This window comes from Aotus nancymaae, unplaced genomic scaffold (genome assembly GCF_030222135.1).
Source record: "Aotus nancymaae isolate 86718 unplaced genomic scaffold, 86718_ANA_hifiasm-v0.15.2.pri h1tg000057l, whole genome shotgun sequence".
NCBI classification, from domain to species: Eukaryota; Metazoa; Chordata; class Mammalia; order Primates; family Aotidae; genus Aotus; species Aotus nancymaae.
The window spans coordinates 35,999,372-36,021,348 of record NW_026988471.1 but is presented as its reverse complement, the minus strand read 5'-3'; the positions used below and the strand labels follow the sequence as shown (position 1 = coordinate 36,021,348).

Genomic DNA, 21,977 nt, shown 5'->3' with positions numbered 1-21,977 from the left:
GATATATTTCTTACAATTACTACTTTTTACCCAAACTTTTTTGTTTCCTCTCACCTGATCTCCCCTCTATTCCTTATTTCCTGGTATCTTTTATTCTGTCTCAGAAGAAGATGATTTGAATTAGTTACAATCAAGATTTACACTCCTGGCGGAGGAGGAGAAAAAAAAAAGATTTCCACTCCCTGCTGGACATGGTGACTCATACTTATAATCCCAGCACTATGGGAGGCTGAGGCAGCCAGATCACTTGAGGTCAGTAATTCAAGACCAGCCTGGCCAACATGGTGAAACCCCATCTCTACAAAAAATATTAGGTTGGCACCAAAGTGGTTGTAGTTTTTGCATTACTTCTAATGGCAAAAACTGCAATTACTTTGACCCCAACCTAATAGAAATACCCAGGTGTGGTGGCACGTGCCTATAATCTCAGCTACTTGGAAGGCTGAGGCAGGAGAATCGCTTGAACCCAGGAGGCGGGTGTTGCAGTGAGCTGAGATCGCGCCATTGCACTCCAGCCTGGGTGACAAGAGTCATCTCAAAAAACAAAAACAACCACAAAAAACGAACAAACAAACAAAAAACAAGAGCAACAGCAGGGAGGTAAGACATTGATGTGGGGAATTTGTTCCTACTCCAGCCAATTAGCCCTCAGATTCAAATTTATGTCTTCGTAAACTTACAAACTGCTACAAGCCAGGGCAACTGAGTGGTAGTTAAAGCCTCAAATATAAAACCTTCAAATGACAAGAATCTACTATATTTGGACTGGGGGCAGGGGTGAGTGTTGGATCTAAGCACAAGACAAGATCCAGACCCATGATCTCGGCTCAATTTTATCCTGTTAGTTAAATTCTTTAGACAGACAAGATATTTTGAGATCCTGATTCCCTCCCACTTTCATGTTATTTACAAATTTGATAAATATAACTTCTATATCTTTACTTAAATCATTCATTAAAACATCAGCTATCACCCAGCCAAGATAGTGGAAAGGCTTATTAAAAACCTCCTGGCAGGTTTACACTAGTTGATTAACTATTTAGCCTCCTTTGTACACAAGTACCCAGTCATTTTTTTTTTTTTTTTTTTTTTTTTGAGACAGAGTCTTGCTCTGTTGCCCAGGCTGGAGTGCAATGGCACAATCTTCGCTTACTGCAACCTCTGCCTCCCAGGTCAAGCAATTCTCCTGCCTCAGCCTCTTGAGTAGCTGGGACTACAGGTATGCAATACTGCACCTGGCTAATTTTTGTATTTTTAGTAGAGTCAGGTTTTCCCCATGTTGGCCAGGCTGGTCTCAAACTCCTGACCTCAAGTGATCCACCTGCCTCAGCCTCACAAAGTGCAAGGATAACAGGCATAAGCCACCGTGCCCGGCCCCCATTCAGTTTGATATGCCTAACTGCTCCTACTTCTGGCTTACATTCTTACTTTCTTTGAAAAAGAAATCATAAGCCACTCCACCTACTAATCTGATGACCATGTTGAAAAAATCCAGGTATTAGCTGACTTGTTCTTAGAGGACCCATGTTGCTCCCTGTTGGTTACTGTTTTATGTGGCTCCAAATCTTGTTTTAAGTCAGTTCTACACTTCTCCCAAATGAAAGTGAATATCACAAATCTGCACTTTGCAAAATCCACATCTTTCCCCTTTCTGAAAGCAAAATGACTTCTGCCTGTTTCTAGTTGTCTGGCCTCACATGTTTTTGGATTCCTCGGAATTCAGGAACATGCTGGATCATGTGTCCTCCCATTTCCTCAGTTTTCAAAATGGAAGGCTTCAGGCCAGAAGGCTGAACTCAGAGCAGAGGTGTGATCCTCTGCAATCTTTTCATTCTCTTGAATTTCAGTCTGCTCTTTACAATGGTTATTTCATGCTACTCATCCAAAGGAATACTTTATTTATTTATTTATTTATTTATTTATTTATTTATTTTAGAGTCTCACTCCTGTCCCCCAGTGCCATGGTGCAATCTGGGCTCACTGCAACCTCTGACTCCTGGACTCAAGCAATTCTCCAACCTCAGCCTCCCGAGTAATTGATATTACAGGCACATGCCACCATGCCCAGCTAATTTTTGTATTTTTGGTAGAGATGGGGTTTCACCATGTTAGCTGGGCTGGCCTGGAACTCCTAATCTTAGGTTATCCACCTGCTTCAGCCTCCCAAGGTGCTGGGATTACAGGCATGAACCACCACACCCGGTCCAAAGGAATGCTTTTTTTTTTTTTTTTTTTTTTTAAATCAGAGAAGACAGATATAGGAATTCAGACATTCTGCTTCATCTACTCACCCATAAACATCATACCCAGAGAGTGTGCTTTGTCATTTTTTAATCTTCTCCTACAAACTCTAAACATTATTTTTGTCATCCTTAACATTATTTGCAATTTTTATTTGGGGGTTTAAGCTTTCAGATCATACTCTTGTAATTATCCTAGTGAGCTTGCTCTTTTTTTCCTTTTTACATCTTCTATGCATCTTGTTACCTAAATTCATTAGCAAGAATCCTCTGCTACAATATCAGTCTTTTTCTTCTTCTTTCTTTCTCTCCTTTCCCCAGATTTCCTCATCAGCCACCTCCTGTTCCTCAATTTCCTACTTTCATTCTTTCTCTCTATATTAACACAATTATTTAATACATGAGTGGACATGATGATATTGCTCACCCTTTCAATTTTCCAAATTTCAAAGCATAGGCCTAAATAAATTAACTCAGTTTTTATTCCCTAGATATTGGTGATATTTCGAAACCCTAAAGATACAGCAGTATCTTTTTTTCATTTCCATAACGATGTCCCTGATATTCCAAGCTATGACTCTTGGGATGAATTCTTCAGACAGTTCATGAAAGGACAAGGTATGGCTATTGGTAAAAGAATTCCTCTTACTTGAACAGATGACCACATACATGTGAAAACCCAAATGTGTTTTAGGGTAAAGGAAGAAGGTTTAGGTAGATCTGGGAACCAAAAAGTTACATTTGAATGAACTGTTACAGCACCATTAGTTCTGGGTATCCAACAATTCAATGCATGACTGTTTTAAAAACTAATTTGGGGCTGGGCATGGTAGCTCATGCCTGTAATCCCAGCACTTTGGGAGGCCAAGGCGGGCGGATCATGAGGTCAAGAGATCGAGACCATCCTGGCCAACATAGTGAAACCCTGTCTCTACTAAAAATACAAAAATTAGCTGGATGTGGTCGCTTATGCCTGTAATCCCAGCTATTTGGGAGGCTGAGGCAGGAGAATCGCTTGAATCCAGTAGGCAGAGGCTGCAGTGAGCAGATATGGCACCATTGCACTCCAGCCTGGGTGACAAGAGTGAAACTCTGTCTCAAAAAAAAAGCTAAATCACTTGCCAATGCTTGTAAGTGGCAGTGACGCTACATCCATGGGTATAGTGGCCAGAGACCGGTAACTGATTCCTTTTATTAGTGCTCTTTTGAGTCTCTACAGTGTATTAGATGGGATATTAAAGCCCAGTGACCCTAAAGGAGAAGCTGTTGTCAGTTCACAGGACTACTTTTTTAAAAATTTATTTTTTGTTGTATATATTTAAGGTGTACAACATGATGTTTCACCATATACATCATGAAATGATTAATACAATCAAGCAAATTAACATATTCATCATGTCACACAATTACCTTTTTTGTGTTTAGTAAGAGCACCTAAATCTACTCTTTTAACAAATATTATGTAGTATAAAATACAATATCATTAACTGCCATCTTCCTGCTATACATTAGATCTCAAGACACTCATAACTGATTAATTCATAACTACGTAACAGCAAGTTTGTACGTTTTGACTTACATCTTCCCATTTCCTCCCCTTCCGCACCCCTGTAACCGCCATCCCACTCTCTATTATGTATTTGACTTTTTAAAGATTCAACATGTAAGTGAGATCATGTGGTATTCTTCTCCTCTTTATGTTTTTTTTTTGAGACAAGGTTTCACTCTGTCTCAAAGAGTGTGGCTCACTGCAGCCTTGACCTTCTGGGCTCAAGTGATCCTCAGTCTCCTAAGCAGCTGGGACCGCAGGCATGTACCACCATGCCCAGCTGATTTTTTTTTTTTTTTTTTTGAGATGGAGTTTGGCTCTTGTTACCCAGGCTGGAGTACAATGGCTGGATCTTGGCTAACCACAACCTCCGCCTCCCAGGTTCAAGCAATTCTCCTGCCTCAGCCTCCAGGGTAGCTGGGACTACAGGCATGTGCCACCATGCTCAGCTAATTTTTTTGTATTTTTTAGTAGAGATAGGGTTTCACCTTGTTGACCAGGATGGTCTCGATTTCTTGACCTTGTGATCCACCCCCCTCGGCCTCCCAAAGTGCTGGGATTATAGATTTTTTTTTTCTTTTTGTAGAGATGGAGCCTCACTATATTGCCCAGGCTCCATTTTGTGTCTGGCTTATTTTGGTTAACATAATGTCCTCCCTCCGTGTTACTGCAAATGATAATGAGAAACTTGTCATTAGTGGGACAATCTATTTTAGGGACTCTTTGTTTCCCTATCCATCCTTGCAGAAGTTTGTTTTTCTCATTTAAGAGGAAGTCTGAAGGTAAGTGGCTGGTTCCTGGGATCTCTGGCCTGTACCTCTGATATTCCCTCAGCCTCTCTCTCATACTTTTCACAATATACCCTGAAATTGCCTACTATCCTTCCAGTCATCACCTTTAGGTTATGAAAAAGGAGGAAGGATAGCAGCAGCCAAATGTGTTCCTGTTGGAAACAGGTGCTACAAAGAAAAATCAGCACTGAGACAAAGGATCTGGTTTTCAGTGTTTCTACCAAAAAAAAAGAAAAAAAAAAAAAAAGGATCTCTCAGCAAAACAATTTTTACTTCCTGCAGGAAGGGTACCCTCACTAGCCATTTTGCCACAAGAGTACAATGCACAAAGGAAAAGCAGACATATTTATCCCTTACGCATTTGGGGTTGTCCTTACTGCTATGTCTGATCTCCTTTGGTTAGAGCCAGACCTCACAATCTAAACTAAAACCTGATTGGCTAATAACTTAAAACTTTTCTAAACAGGTAATAGCAATAGAGAAGTTTAAATAAAGAAGGGGTATAGATTGCGAGCTGAGACGTGCCTGTGAGCACATCCAGCACAGGTATCTACGTTAAAGCACAAGGACGTAGAATATACTACGTGCCTGTAAGCATGTCTAACAGCTACAGAGGAAAGGGCTTAACAAAGAGTTATTAGCAAAAAGCAAGAAGAATTTATTCTTTAACAAGAAAGGAAACTTTGAAGAGGAACCTTTCTGCTTCCCACAGTTCCACACAGCAATAGTTTTGCCAGAAACCTTCCAGTAGACTCTTGCTTGTGTTTCACTGGTCAGAACCATTTCATGTGGCCAATTACAGCTCTAAGGAAGGCAGGTAATGGAGAAACAGAATTCTCATGATCAGCTTAGACCCAAATAATCAGGGTTTGGTTAGCAACTAAAAGGATGTATTAGATAATGGGTAGGTAACTTACAGTATTTGCGGCAGCAAATAAAACACATAAAACTGCCTGGCTCAAAGCAAGGGCTTCATGATGATGATCATGATAATAATTATGATATTATTAATAATAGTAATAACAATAGTAATGGCTATCGAGGCCAGGAGTGGTGACTCACACTGTAATCCCAGCACTTTGGGAGGCCGAGGTGGGTGGATCACCTGAGGTCAGGAGTTCAAGACCAGCCTAACCAATATGGTGAAACCTTGTCTCTACTAAAAATACAAAAATCAGCCAGGCATGATGGCATGTGCCTGTAGTCCCAGCTACTCAGGAGAATGAGACAGGAAAATTGTTTGAACCCAGGAGGCAGAGCTTGCAGTGAGCAAAGATCGCACCACTGTACTCCAACCTGGGTAATATAGCAAGACTCTGTCTCAAAAAAAAAGGTTATTGAGTGATACTATGAAGCAGGCACTGTTTTTAGCATTTGATATGTGTTAATTCATTTAAGTCTCGTAATGTCTCATTTTACAGATGAGGAATCTAAAGTACAGAGAGTTTTAGGGAGTTGCTCAAAGTCGCACAGCCAGTAAACGGCACAGTTGATCATTGTCTAGAGCTGCATTGCTCAATGTGGTGGCCACCAGCCATATGTGACAACTGAGCACTTGAAATGGGACTGGTGCAACTAAGCAACTAAATTTTTCATTTAAAAAATTTTCAATTCAAATTTTTAAATGGATATACAATTCAGCTACTGGAAAACTTAAGTAAGTTTGTAATAAATTGGGCATGTGAATATACTTTTTAAATTATAAGTGTTATTGAATCTAAATATACATCAAGCGTTTTCAATAAAAAGTCAGCATCCAAATTGAGATTCTTAGTATATGTCTAATAATAGCTTTTGAAGATTTAGACTATTTAAAAGATGTAATGTTTCACTCATAGATTTTTGTTGATTATGTGATGAAATAATTGATAAATTGGGTTAAGTGGGGTAAAACATTAAAATTAATTTCATTTGTTTCTTTTGCTTTTTAAAATTATGTATATTAAAAATTATATTTTTTTGAACAATGATAGTCCAGAAAATATCTTTCTAATTTCTTTCTAGAATTATCTCTGTCAGCTTTCATGTGTCATTCACTATTTCTGAATGTTTTTATCCACCTGAATATTCATGAATGTCTCGTAGTTTTTATAAATCACTTTTATAACATGCTGAATTTTGTGTTATTTATGGAAAATGTTCCGAAAGGTACAAAAATGAATAGAAATTTAGACAATGGGACTGATTTATGTCAGCTTTTTGGTGGCCAGGATTTATAATAACATAAATATATCTCAAGTATATACACATATATATAGTTTATATTTTATAGCATAAATCCATCATTTTAACCTCAGTTATTCGAAATTTCTTAAAGTATTCCCCTGTGTTTTTAGTTTCTTGGGGAAGCTATTTTGATTTTGCAATTAATTGGAACAAACATCTTGACGACGACAATGTTAAGTTCATATTATACGAAGACCTGAAAGAGGTGAGACTATTATTGATATTTTAGAGCAATATTTATTGTAAACCATAACATAGAGCACTTACTTATAATGTCTGATTATATGAACAAATACGGTGTTCAATTTTTAAAAATATTCCAGATATATGGTACAGTGCTGGAAAAGGAAAATCAAACCATGCATACATGCTTAGGGTGTTTATTTAACAGAAATAAAATAATGCTTAGCAACTTATTACTGAAAGTGACTGCTTTATTTTTCCTTTATGATGGATAGCTCAAATTTGCAATGAAAAAAAAATAGGTAGGTCTCAGTTGATTTAATTGAACTTACATTTGGTTGTGGACTAACTCATCCAGTTAAGTTATTTTTTAAAAAATTGTCTATTGATGTAACAAATATCTAGCGAGTGATTGCTCACTGATTAGGCCCTGGTGATACATCAATAAATAGACCAGACAAGGATCGCTGCCCTGGAATAGGTTGCATGCTAGTTGGAGAAAGTGGAAAGAAAGAATGATACATAATAAACACAATAAATTTTAAAATGTATATAGTGTGTGAGAAAAAAGGAAACAGCATAGCTGATGAAAGGAAATTAAAAATGCTGGGAGGCACTGGGCATGGTGGCTCACACCTGTAATCCCAGCACTTTGGGAAGCCGAGGAGGGTTGATCACGAGGACAGGAGTTCAAGACCAGCCTGGTCAAGATGGTGAAACCCTGTGTCTACTAAAAATACAAAAATTATGTGGGCATGGTGGTGGGTGCCTGTAATCCCAGCTACTCGGGAGGCTGAGGCAGGAGAATCGCTTGAACTCGGAGGGCGGAGGTTGAAGTGAGCCGAGATCATGCCACTGCACTGTAGCCTGGACATTAGAGCAAGACTCTGTTTCAAAAATATATATATAAAAATACTGGGGGGCCAGGCATAGGGGAGGATTGGACAAATTCCAGTGTAAAATATGGTGGTCAGGCTGGCGTGGTGGCTCATGCCTATATTCCCAACACTTTGGGAGGCTGAGGCAGGGGGATCACTTCAGGCCAGGAGCTTGAGACCACCCTGGGCACATTTTTAAAAATTAGGCAGGCGCAGCCGGGCACGGTGGCTCATACCTGTAATCCCAGCATTTTGAGAGGCCGAGGTGGGCGGATCACAAGGTCGGGAGTCCAGACCAGTCTGGCCAATATGGTGAAACCCCGTCTCTACTAAAAATACAAACGTTAGGCAGGCATGGTGGCAGATGCCTGTAATCCCAGCTCCTCGGGAGGCTGAGGCACAAGAATTGCTTGAACCCAGGAGGCGGAGGTTGCAGCGAGCCAAGATCAGGCCATTGCACTCCAGCCTGGGCTACAGATCGAGACTCCATCTCAAAAAAAAAAAAAAAAACAACAAAATTAGGCGTGTGCCTGTAGTACCAGCTACTCAGGAAGCTGAGACAGGAGGATCATTTGAGCCTAGGAGATGGAGGCTGCAGTGAGCCATGATTAGGATCCCACGCTCCAGTCTGGGTGACAAGTAAGATCCAGTATCAAAAAAAAAAAAGGAAGGTTAGGAGAGACCTTATTGAGAGGATGTGATTTGAACAAAGATCTGTGGGAACTGGGGGAGTGAGCTGTGTAGGTAACTGGGAAAGAGCATTTCTGGCAGAGGGAATCAACTGGAGCAAAGGCTGGGATAGTCCTGGTGAGATTAAGAGACAGCAGATATGCCTGGGTTAGTAGGAGTAAACCAGGGCTGAACAGCCAGTGAGGACAGAGTCAAGGAGTTAGGATGGGGCATGAGGGATAGAGTGGCAGGCCATTTACTCTGGCTTTCACTTTGAGGAAAGTGGGAAGCCACTGTGGAATCTGAGCAGAGGAGTGATTGGAGCAGATGTGTTTTTAACAGGATCATTTTAGCTGGGTGTGAGAATGAACTGGTGTAAAGACTGCTAGGAGAGCTGTGAAGAGGGCACTGCAATAGTCCAGGCAAAGGAAGATGGTGGCTCAGGCCAAGAAGGGGCATGCAGGGGTTGAGAAGAGGTTGGATTCTAGACATATGTTGAAGGAAGGGCCAACAGGATTTGCTGCTGAATTGGATGGAGGGGAGAGTGGTAAAAGAAGGAGAGAAGTCACAGTAAACCTGACCAATAATATTGAGACTGAGTTGTCATCAACTGAGTGGGAGATGGCAGCAGGTGAAGGACTGTGGGGAAAATCAGAGGTTTGGTTTTGGACACATTAAGTTAGAGATGTTTATTAGACATTCTAATTGAGAGGTCAAGTAGGCAGTTGGGCATACAAGTTTTGCAAGTAGAGAGAGTTCTGGGCCATAGATGAAATTTGGGAATTGCTCACACATAGATGTGCTTTAAAGCCATGGAAATATATACCTGGGTATATAGATAGAGAAGGCGACCAAGAACTGAACCTTGGAGCCCACCAATTTAAAGAGTTTGGGGAAAAAAGGAGGAATCAGCAAAGGAGACCAGGAAGGGGTAGCTACTGAGGTGGAAAGGAAAGCAGAGTCCTGCAATCTCAGTGGAGAAAGCATGTTAAAGAGAAGGGAGTGTCAAGTGCTCCTTAACGTAGTTGAATTTCTAATACCAGTCTTCTATTACATTCTTATACAAAGAAAGTGTGGTTTAGGCCTGGCATGGTGGCTCATGCCTGTAATCCTAGCACTTTGGGAGGCTGAGGCGGCTGTGAATCATGAGGTCAAGAGTTCGAGACCAGCCTGACCAACATGGTGAAACCCCATCTCTACTAAAAATACAAAAATTAGCCAGGCATGGTGGAAGGTACCTGTAATTCCAGTTGCTCAGGAGGCTGAGGCAAGAGAATCACTTGAAGCCTGCAGGTGGAGTTGCAGTGAGCAGAGACCGTGCCACTGCACTCTCCAGCCTGGGCAACAGAACGAGACTCCATCTCAAAAAAAAAAAATGTGGTTTAGTCCAGTGTGATGGTTTAGGCCAATATGGTGGCTTACACCTGTAATTCCAGCACTTTGGAAGGCCAAGATGGGCAGATCACCTGAGGTCAGGAGTTCGAGACCAGCCTGGCCAACATGGTAAAACCCTGTTTCTACTAAAAATACAAAAATTAGCTGGGCATGGTGGTGTGCACCTGTGATCCCAGCTACTCAGGAGGCTAAGGCAGGAGAATTGCTTGAACCCAGGAGGCAGAAGTTGCAGTAAGCCAAGATCGCACCACTGCACTCCAGTCTGAGCAACAAGAGCAAAACTCCATCTAAAAAAAAAAAGTGTGGTTTAATCTATTTTTGTGTTTACAGAATGCATTTATATAATATCAAATAACCTATTAATTCTAGTTTAGAATAGTGTTTCTGAAACTCGTGCACCAAAGAATGCCAGTGTTGTCCCAGCTGTTCATAATTATTTCTTGAGGTCTGGGAGGAAGTTGTTTATTTAAGTAGATTTAGGAACTGCTGTATTCTATAGCCTGCTCTCTCAGAGATTCATATTGTGCACTGGTCTATTAAAGACTATGAGAGCCACATGGGCACCATGGGGAAACCCTGTCTTTACAAAAATACAAAAATTAGCCAGATGTGATGGCACACACCTGTTGTCCCAGCTACTCAGAAGGCTGAGGTGGGAGGATGGCTGGAGCCCAGGAAGTCGAGGCTGTAGTGAGCCGTGATTGTGCCCTTGCACCACTCTAGCCTGGGCAGCAGAGCAAGACCCTGTCTAAAAAAAAAAAAATTCCTTCAAGTTTTTAGGATTCTAAAAATTAGACCTTCTTAATGGAATTAAACATCAGCTATAAATAGAATTCAGAAAAAAAGAGAATTCAAAGGAGCACATAGAAATACATTAATTTCCTCATCTGGTCTAGACTGGTGCTTTTTTAATACAATTAATATTATTCTAGATTAATTATAATTTAGAATTATAAGCTGTAAATTAATGTTACTGTCATTATTTACATACTAAAAAACAATTATCTGGTAAGTTCAACAAGAGTCATAAGTTGAATCTACAAAGTATAACCAATACAGAATATCTTATACAGATATCTCAATACTTATCTAAGAGGATGAAAGTACTCTAAGTTTAAAGGGAGGGATAAACAAATGAGCTAGGGAGTTAGTCTCAATAACGCCAATGGCTAAAAAGTCTGTCTTAGTGCAGAGAACAATTCCCATAGAAGTTTATCTTTAAGAAATTTTTTTTACAGAATCTGGCTGCTGGAATAAAACAGATTGCGGAGTTCTTGGGATTCTTTCTAACTGGGGAGCAAATTCAAACCATCTCAGTCCAGAGCACTTTCCAAGCAATGCGAGCGAAATCTCAGAACACACACGGTGCTGTTGGCCCATTCCTTTTCCGCAAAGGTAAAGTTGCATTGGTTTCTGGGATTGTATCAGTTAGGGACTGACTTTGCACACAATAGGTAATCCAAATAACTTCATCTTAAATAGGATAGGGTTTCATTTTTCTCTGCCTCAATAAGAGGTCTGGACACAGACTCTCCAGAGCTGTAACTGGCAGCCCCATACATAATCTTTTAGAATCCTATCTGCTGTTGAGAGTCCTTTGTGATTATCACCTTCTGAAAACAAGATAGCAGCTGATGCTCAACTATTATGTTCAAATTCAGATAGGAGAAAATGAGAGGGCGAAAGGCAGAATCGTATTATCTGAGTGAGCCCTTTTTTATTTTTTATTTTTTATTTTTTTTATTTTTAAAGACAGGGTTTCACATGTTGGCCATGCTGGTCGTGAACTCCTGACCTCAGGTGATCTGCCTACCTCGGCCTCCCAAAGTGCTGAGATTACAGGCGTGAGCCACCATGCCCAGCCTAGTGAGCCCTTTTTTAAAGAACTTTCCTGGAAGCCCCATCAGTGACTTTTCTTTTTTTTTTTTTTTGTTTGAGACAGAATCTTGCTCTGTTGCCCAGGCTGGAGTGCAGTGGCACAATCTTGGCTCACTGCAACCTCTGCCTCCCAGGTTCAAGAGATTCTTGTGCACATCACCATGCCTGGCTAATTTTTTTTTGCATTTTTAGTAGAGACTGGGTTTCACCATACTGGCCAGGCTGGTCTTAAACTCCTTTCCCAAAGTGCTGGGATTACAGGTGTGAACTACTATGCCTGGCCAATGACTTCTTTCTCTTCTTTCTCTCTCTTCCCTTTTTTTTTTTTTTTGAGACAGAGTCTCACTCTGTCTCCCAGGCTGGAGTGCAGTAGTGTAATTGCAGCTCACTGCAACCTCTGCCTCCTGGGTTCAAGTGATTCTCCTGCCTTAGCCTCCTGAGTAGCTGGGATTACAGGCACTCATCACTATGCCTGGCTAATTTTTGTATTTTTAGTGGACATGGGGTTTCACTATGTTGACCAGGCTGGTCTCCAACTCCTGACCTCAGGTGATCCACCTGACTTGGCCTCCCAAAGTGCTGGGATTACAGGGTGAGTCACCAAGCCTGACCAATGACTTCTCACATTTCATTGGCCACCTTCCTTGCAGTGGTGACTGGGAAATGTGACTTTTTAAAGCTGAGCATATTACCACCCAATTAAAATGAGGGTTTTGTCAATGAGGAAGAAGGAGAAAATGAGTATGAGATAGGCAACTAGTTGTCTCTGACATGGATTATTTTTACTATATTTCATTAAAGTATTCTAAATTCTTGTGGAAATGTATGACAATATAGCTTAAGGACTGCCAGTGTTATTTTGTATTGAGTATATAATGAAATAATGAGATGTAGAGGCAGCACATATAGCAGCAAGGACAACAGCAGCTAACATCAGGCATCTATCATGTATTAAACTTTTTGTTGGGCTTACATTTTATTGTAAAAAAACACTGAAGTTCTTGATTTTACAAATGTAGGAATCAAAGCTCAGGAACATTAATTTTCCATTGTCACATAGTTAATAAACAGTGGAGTCAGGATTTAAGCCTAGGTCTACATGACTTTACTATACTTTTTCAAATGAAAACTCATTTTTGAAATATACTGAGGCCAGATGCAGTGGCACACGCCTGTAATCCCAGCACTTTGGGAGGCCAAGGTGGATGGATCACTTGAGGTCAGGAGTTCGAGACCAGCCTGGCCAATATGGTGAAACCCCGTCTCTACTAAAAATACAAAATCTAGCTGGGTGTGTTGGCATGCACCTGCAGTCCCAGCTACTTGGCAGGCTGAGGCAGGAGAATCGAATCACTTGAACCCAGGAGGTGGAGCTTGCAGTGAGCTGAGATTGCACCACTGCACTCCAGGCTGAGTAATTGAGGGAGACTCCAACTCAGAAAAAAAATAATAATAATAATAAATAAAGTAAAATCTACTGTGAGTGGAACATTGAATGTAAACCTAACTTTGTTTAGATTCCTAACCCCCATTTTTATGCCTTGTTTTATTAGCTTTATGGAGGTGAGAAATAGAACCTTTCTGTACATGGCTAATTAAGTACTATTCAGAATAGGAAAATTCTAAGGTGAATAAAGTAATAGTTTTAAAAGTTTATAATATTCCTTGCAGAAATTTCAGAAAGCATAGAAAAATGTGAAAAGTATTAAAATTGTCCAAATTTCTTCCACCAGAGGTGGGTTTAACTTTTTGGCATATTTTCTTCCACTCTTATTCTGTGACGTTTCATAGCTGATGACATTTGTAAACAGTTTTGTGTTTTCTTTTATTCCCTTAATATATTGTTAGCATTTCTTCGCATCATTAAACTCTCTTTATTAACATACCTTTCAATAGCTATGCAATATGGAACTTATAACTTCAACCTAAATGAGCAAAAGATCCTTAAGAAAAAAGTAATCTTTACTTGTAACAGCCAGTAAGAAGAAAATCCCAAACTCAGGCAAAATAATACATTTTTGCAAAATTTTCAGTATCTGAGGTCTTAATGAAAACCTGCTATAAAATGTTAACTTTTCAAAGGGTATTTAAAGTCTTCAAGAGACTTTAGAGAGAAAACTATTCTCAAAAAGTGGAATTTTAAGTTCTAGGCGTTGGGAGAGGAGTAGGGATGGGGATCATTGAAGCTGGTGGCTCCTCCAAATGATGTAAAGAAAGCATGTCACCTCCCACACCACAGATGGTGGAGTCCCAGTGGACACTGTTAATTTTACAACAGAATTTACATTAGGTTTTAAGAGTGTAAAACTTCTGGCCAGGTGCAGTGGCTCACGCCTATACCCAGCACTTTGGGAGGCCGAGGCAGGTGGATCACCTTAGATCAGGAGTTTGAGACAAGCCTGGCCAATATGGTGAAACCCCGTCTCTAATAAAAATACAAAAATTAGCTGGGCATGGTGGCGGGAGCCTGTAATCCCAGCTACTCAGGAGGCTAAGGCAGGGAGAACTGCTTGAACCCAGGAGGTAGAGGTTGCAGTGAGCCGAGATTATGCCACGGCACTCCAGCCTGGGTGACAGAGTGAGACACTATCTCAAAAAACAAAAACAAAGAGTGTAAAACAGTTTTCATATGTCCATTTTAACATATCAGAGTGAAATATTGCACTCAAAATGGTAAAATCATAAAGAAATATTCTAACAGATGTCTGGGTCTACTGTTTTTTGTGTGTTGTAGGTGAAGTTGGTGATTGGAAAAATTTGTTGAGTCAAACTCAGAACCAGGAAATGGATGAAAAATTCAAAGAGTGCTTAGCAGGCACTTCCCTAGGAGCAAAGTTGAAGTATGAATCATATTGCCAGGGTTGATTCCAGTCAATTCAGCAGGACTCAACTGTTTTTCCTTAATAATAATTAAGTTTAAATGATTAATTGATAATTCAAATAATCAAATAATGATAAATAATATTGAAATCTAAATAATACAAATTTAATAATAATGACAACATCTGAAATTTTTAAGCACAAATGTAAGTTTATTCACTTTTTCAGGGAAGGACATTTTAGCTGTCCCAAAGGGACATTATCACTAATGCATCATGCTGGAGTTTTAACTTATTTCATGCTCTAGGTTCACATAGAGGGTAAGCAGATACTACCAGAGACATACCTAGAGCTGTGTTTGCCCATAGATGACACAGGCCTCCAAATGATGCACACTTTTCTGTACTTTCCTCATAATATAACTCCTTTCTTACTATGGATAAAAGCACTTGAGGTGGCTATCTCAGACTTACTGTTGGGAGAGAGTTAATACCAGCTCTGCAATAAATTCCATTCTAATTTGGTTCAAGAAAAAATGCATTGCTCATCTACTCCATGAATGCCATTACAGTAGGCCTTAGGAAGGCTCCCTCTCAAGGGCTTTGTATTTCTACTTAATATGATCTTTCATTCAATTCAAAGCTGAAGAAAGGCAAGAGATTGTGTTATTCTACCATAAAGACTTTTTCTTTGGTTTTCTTTTTTTTTTTTCCGAGACAAAGTCTTACTCTGTTACCCAGGCTGGAGTGCAGTGGCACGATCTCGGCTCACTGCAACCTCCGACTCCCAGGTACAAGCAATTCTCCTGCCTCAGCCAGCCGAGTAGCTGGGATTGCAGGCATGTACCACCATGTCCAGCTAGTTTTTGTATTTTTAGTAGAGGCAGGGTTTCCTCCTGTTGGCCACGCTGGTTTCCAGCTCCTGACCTCAGGTGATCCACTTGCCTCGGCCTCCCAAAGTGCTGGGATTACAGGCGTGAGCAACCACGCCTTGCCCATAAAAACTTTTTCTACCATACAGCCTCAAGCAGTCATGTGGAACTTACAAGAGAAGACAGAAAATATTCTAGAAAGGAAGAATTCTGGCTGGGCGAGGTGGCTCACACCTGTATCCCAATACTTTGGAAGGCTAAGGAGGGCCGATTACTTGAGGTCAGGAGTTCCAGAGCAGCCTGGCCAACATGGCAAAATCCTATCTCTACTAAAAATACAAAAATTAGCCAGGCTTGGTGGCATGCACCTGTAATCCCAGCTACTGGGGAGGCTGAGGCAGGAGAATCATTTGAACCCGGGAGGCAGAGGTTGCAGTGAGCTGAGATCATGCCACTGCACTCCAGATTGGGCATCAGAGTGAGACTTTGTCAAAAAAAAAAAAAAGGAAGGAAGGAGGGAAGGAAGTAAGGAGGGAGGGAGGGAGGGAGGGAAGGAAAGAGGAAAGGAAGAAGGAAGGAAGGAGGGAAGGAAAAAGAAAGGAAGGGAGGAAGGAAGGGAGGGAGGGAGGGAAGAAATACTAAATAAAAAGCTAATATCTAGAGTATATAAAGAACGACTAAAATCAATAGATAAAATAAAATATAGCCTAATAGGAAAAAAAATGTAGCCAGGTGCTGTGGCTCATGCCTGTAATCTCAGTGCTTTGTGGGGCCGAGAAGGAAGAACTGCTCAAGGTCAGCTGGAGAAGCATAGCAAGACCTCATCTCTACCAAAAAAAAAAATTAGCCAGGCATGGTGGTGTGTGCCTACAGTACCAGCTACTCCGGAGACTGAGGCAGGAGGATTGTATGTGCCCAGGAGGTTGAGGCTGCATTAAGCCATGATTGTGTCACTGCACTCCAGCCTGGGCAACAAAGTGAGACCTTGTCTCTTAAAAAAAGTGTAAAGGATATAGACAGGTAATTTACAGAAGAGGAAATCCAAATGGCAAATAAATATATAATGAAAAAAATGTAGTAATAAGGAAAACTGAACAACAGTCAGATCAATACTGGGATCTCTGAGCAGGAGTAAACAAACGAGTTGATCCCTACACCTTTCTGAGCGTGCTACCTATAGGCAGTTTCTAAGCTGCAGCACAGGGAAAAGGAACCTAATACAAAAGTCTCATAAAACTGGAGTTGGATATTGGGAGTCAGGCAGGCTGAGGAGGCTAGATTATCAGAGCAGATTGCTGGGGAAAAGAGCAGTGTTAAAAATGTAACAGCAAGAACCTCAGAGATCTGCACAGGGAATCCTAATCTTTAACTGAGTGGATATGTGTATGCATGAAATAAAACTTTGCAAAGACAGTGTAAATCTCCCTCCAGAAAGGGAAAGGATTACTGAAAAGCAGTGAGCCATTTTCCTGGACTTCATTCAGAGGTGGAAACAGTTTGTGTTCCCACCAGCCAAAGTGGAGAGACTACCAGGGCATTGGGTAGATTTCCTAGAATGGTCAGACCTTAGAAGCAGGGTTAAATTAACCCTGGAGTAAATTATCCCTAGCCCTGCTATAACAAAAGCAAGTCTAGAATGGATTGAAATAAACTCAAATAACTTAATTGCTTGCCAGTTTGAAAAAAAAAACAACTGTCAGAGAAAAGGTCCAACATTTAAAAAATGAATTTAATAAAATAAAACCTCAACAGTATATCTTCCATACAACAAAGATTTCTCGAACATACAAAGAAATAGGAAAACATGACCCATATCCAGGAGTAAAAGCAATTAATAGAAACAGATAAATGACTGAGATGATGGAATTAGCAGATAGTGATCTTAAAAGAGCTATTATACATTTTATATATATGCTCAAATAGGTTTAAAAAATGATGAGGGCTGGGCACGGTGGCTCACGCTTGTAATCCCAGCACTTTGGGAGGCCAAGGTGGGCGGATCACAAGGTCAAGAGATCGAGACCATCCTGGCCAACGTGGTGAAACTCCATCTCTACTTAAATACAAAAATTAGCTGGGCATGGTGGCACGCACCTGTAGTCCCAGCTACTTGGGAGGCTGAGGCAGGAGAATTGCTTGAACCCAGGAGGCGGAGGTTGCAGTGAACTGAGATCGCGCCACTGCACTCCAGCCTGGTGCCTGGCAACAGAGCGAGACTCTGTCTCAAAAAAAAATAAAATGATGAGAAGAAAAATGGATAATGTAAACAGACCCAAATGGAAGTTTTAGAGATAAAAAACACAATATCGGAAATAAAAAATACACAGGATGAATAAACAGTAGATTAGCTAGAGAGGAGAAAAACACCAGGGAATTTGAAGACATAGCAATAGAAACTATTCTAAATGAAGACAGAAAAAAAATGATTACAGAAAAACATAAACAGAGCTTCAGTGACTTATGGGACAATATTGAGCAAATATACATGTAATTGGAATATCAGGAAAAGGAAAGAGGTACAGAAAAAAATGGAAAAAATGATGACAAATTGTTCCAATTCAAATAACTATAAATCTGCAGATTCAAGAAGTTCAACAAACCCCAAGCTGAATAAACATAATTAAATGATCTTGCTGAGAAGCCTATGTGGTTAAACTCACACTTATCCTCCATTCCTGCTACCACAGCCTCTTTATTTGTTAGAACAAGCACTGGGATAGCTGGGAAAAGGCTGACAGAAGTCTTGCTCAACTGCTTCTCAAAAGCCTCTTTAGAAGGGGGTGCCTTTGGTGAACATTCACAAGGGAGCCCAATATGCACACTCTGCCCATTCCAAGTGGTTCACTCACATCATTTCCCTAGACATCATCACCAACCCTCCGATATCATTCCTTCCAAATCTCTGAACATCAGCTGCATTGCCAGCCGCTGGCTCTGTACAAGCCACTGAAGGAGGGGCCTTTGGATCTTCTTGGGGGCCATGGTTAGGGAGTAAGTGACTAGGCTGCCTAAGATGAATCTACTCCCATATTCCTGACTCCCTAAGTATTTTTGATTTCTTCATCTGCATTGCTTGGCATTACATTTTCATTTAGTGTGAGCTGCTGCTGAGCTCAGACTACAGTAAACCAACTGAGCAAACTGGCTTAGCGCTCCCACTGCTGGAGGTAGTACATCAACTTTCAACTTTCCTCATGTCATCTTTAGAGTCACTGCCACGCATATTTCCTTCATTTCTGTGGCTCTTTTGTTGCATAAAGCATCTCCCCTTGATCAGATCTTGTCCATATCCCCTTGGGGTGCATTAGCATCTGATTCTAGTTTTGGGAGTGAAGACACAGGTAGAGATAGGATATGTGGAGAATTGGCACCTCCTTGCAGGGTGACTGTTTCATGCTCTTCAATGTAGGCTGTACCAGTCTTATCGGACAATTGTGGAAAGCCTGTGGAGAAACAGCAGAATTCAGGAGGGCAGTGGCACTTGGTTTCATTCAAATCCACCCAAATTCCTAGGGCTTCATTCTTTCACAATCAATGCCCTCAATCTTCACATGAGAGACCTGATGAGGCTGCAAATTAAATTTATATTGTAATTCTAGGCTGGGCACAGTGGATCACATCTGTAATCCCAGCACTTTGGAAGGTTGAGGCGGGCGGATCACTTGAGGTCATGAGTTCCAGGCCAGCCTGGCCAACATGGTGAAACCCCATCTCTACTAAAAATAAAAAAAAAAATAGCTGGGTGTGGTGGCACATGCCTGTAATCCCGGCTACTCAGGAGGCTGAGGCAGGAAAATTGCTTAAGCCTAGGAGATAGAGGTTGTAGTGAGCCGAGATTGTGCCACTGCACTCTAGCCTGGGTGACACAGTGAGACTCCATCTCAAAAAAATTATATTGTAATTCTGGTATCTGCGGCACCAAGCTTTGTACCTGGGGAGCCCAGATAGAAGGGAATTGGGCTCCTTAGGGAGCCCAATATGCTCACACTCTGCCCATTTCAAGAGATTCACCCATGTCAAATACAGTAAATTCTAAGTTTCTCTTCAAAGAAACATACATATGTCAGTATGTTCAGTTTCTTTGTACTTTGTTCTCTTGTTCTCCACTTTAAAATTTAACTTCATCATCTCCTTGCCCCTAGTTTCGGTAAACAACCTTCCAGCCAGCTCTAATCAGTAGTTCACATCTGTTTTCCTAGTTACCTGCACCTATATCTCTTTCTGAAACCACATGTCCCCCTCGCACATCCCCCTCTTAACCCACATATTTAGAGTCCTGATCCATCCTAGTGTCCTGCCACTTGTAAGTGGCAAAGCCTGGACTCCTGGTTATAATTCTAACTTCACTGCCTACTAGCTGTGTTAATCTAACTCCTCTGTGCCTCAATAGTCTTTAGTCCCTGTGCCAATGACTTTGGGACTCTGTGACTCTGGGAGTGTCACCTGCTCTGACCTGAGTCACCTTTAGTCACCTGTCCTGTTCTGTAACCGTCTTTCCTGCTGAAACTCATCACCCTGCCACTCTGGCTCGTACCCCTTCTCTCTTTAAAATAGCCAATTGGAGTGAGTTTAGACTGTGTGATCCAACCCTAGCCAATAGGGGAATGACACAGCAGTAGGGGATACCTGCTTCAGGAATAAGAACCCCTTGTTCGAGTATGCTCTTGCCATTGCTCCATCTGCAAGATGCACCCTTCCATAGAAGGAAATTGCCTTGCTGAGAAAATTTATGTTTGAGTGCTATTTCTTTTGCATCACTGAAAATTTACTTCTAACACCCATATCATATAATTCCCTTAGACCTCTTGACCAACCCCCGATATCATTCCATCCAAATCATTCCCCAGTAGAGAAGGCGGATTTTTACATCACCCCTGAGGCTACCTGAAATAGGAAGTTTTCTGGTGCAGTCATAAAAGCTTGTGTCCTCTGATCATGCTTGAGCTTGTCATTTTTCATTCTTAAAGCTCTCTTGGGCAGTTCAGAAGCTCAAAAAGTCAGAAAAATTTGTCATTGCTACTGCCACAGACACCCCACATCCACAAAGCTGACAAATGGATACCCAGCACTGTCAGAACTTTCTTGCCACCTGGAAATGCCACAAAAAGATGGCTCTGCTTCCTGTCTACCTTCTAAACCTCCAACCAGTGCTTCACGTTTGGGGGATGTAAGGTCCCAGGACCTGAGCCACAAGGAAAGTATAGATTTTAGTTGTTGATATCCAGCAATGCAGGGTTGTGGGGGGATAGAGAAGGGAGGCTGGAGTGGATGCCTGCCTAGGCATTATTTATTTATTTATTTATTTATTTATTTATTTATTTTGAGATGGAATCTCACTCTGTTACCCAGGCTGGAGTGCAGTGGCACGATCTCGGCACACCACAACCTCCGCCTCCCAGGTTCAAGCAATTCTCCCTGCCTCAGCCTCTGGAGTAGCTGGGATTACAGGTACATGCCACCACACCCGGCTAATTTTTGTATTTTTTAGTAGCAGTGGGGTTTGCCATGTTGGCCAGGCCGGTCTTGAATGCCTGACCTCAGGTGATCCACCCACCTAGGCCTCCCAAAGTGCTGGGATTACAGGCCTGAGCCACCGCACCCAGCCTAGGCATAATATTTTAATGTATATTTGAGGTCTGTCTTGGGACCACCTCCCTCTCTTATCCCAGCTAAGATGTTGAGAGTACAGACTCCTGGTTATAATTCTAACTCCACTAGCTGCTTACTAGCTGTGTTTATCTAACTTCTCTGTGCCTCGATACTCTTTAGTCACTATGCCAATGACTCTGGGACTCTCTGTGACTCTGAGATTGTGTCCATCAGGTGAGTAGGATTTCTATAAATCGAGGACCATTGGTGTTTGACCATGGTAGGAAACTTCCTGAGGTACTGTAGGGAGCAGGTGGCTCTCTCTAACTGCAGGACTGGCCTGCGGGTGTTTTTACAGCGGCTCGCAAGTGTCTGCTCAGGAATAAATGGATGGGTGAGGCCGAGTGAAGGAGATTACGCCCCCGCCCCTGGGCTTCTCATCCCCAGCCGTGTAAAGGAGAGGGGACAGTGGTGTGGCAAGCGGGGAGGAGTGCTTTGGTGTTTACAGGCCCAGACTTGAACTGAATCCTGGCTTTGCGGCTTACAAGTGGCAGGACCCTGGGCGAGTTCATTTACTCAGTTTCCTCTATTGTAAAACGGAGCTGGTAATACCCATGTTCCCAACCCTACCCCAGATGTTTGTATTGAAGAGTAAGTGGAACCCTTGATTCCAGAACCTAGTGCAGCTAACGCCACTTGCCCCAGGAGCCGCGGGGGCGGAGGTTGGGGATGCCGGGTTCTGGCCGCGCAGAGGCTGCACCTGGGCGCCAAGCCCGCCCGCCGGTGCCTCCTGCGCGCACTCGGAATCCGGCGCCAATTTACCCCAATCCCGGAGCAGAGGACGGCTTGTGCGAGAGGGGGCCGGGCGGCTTCAGGGAAGGCGGAGTC

At 41.7% G+C, this 21,977-nt stretch overlaps 1 protein-coding gene across 2 annotated transcripts in view; it reads left to right on the top strand.

Moving 5' to 3' along the window:
* The window catches only part of SULT6B1 (sulfotransferase family 6B member 1), a 45,913-nt gene extending 31,129 nt beyond the window's left edge, over positions 1-14,784 (top strand). For both annotated transcript variants that reach the window (XM_064364002.1, XM_064364001.1), the window contains 4 exons: positions 2,732-2,858; positions 6,917-7,011; positions 11,170-11,326; positions 14,544-14,784. In XM_064364002.1, the coding sequence (XP_064220072.1) occupies positions 2,732-2,858; positions 6,917-7,011; positions 11,170-11,326; positions 14,544-14,674 (510 nt within the window). In that variant the 3' untranslated portion in view covers positions 14,675-14,784. The remainder of the gene's footprint in view (positions 1-2,731; positions 2,859-6,916; positions 7,012-11,169; positions 11,327-14,543) is intronic.
* Positions 14,785-21,977: the final 7,193 nt, after the last annotated feature.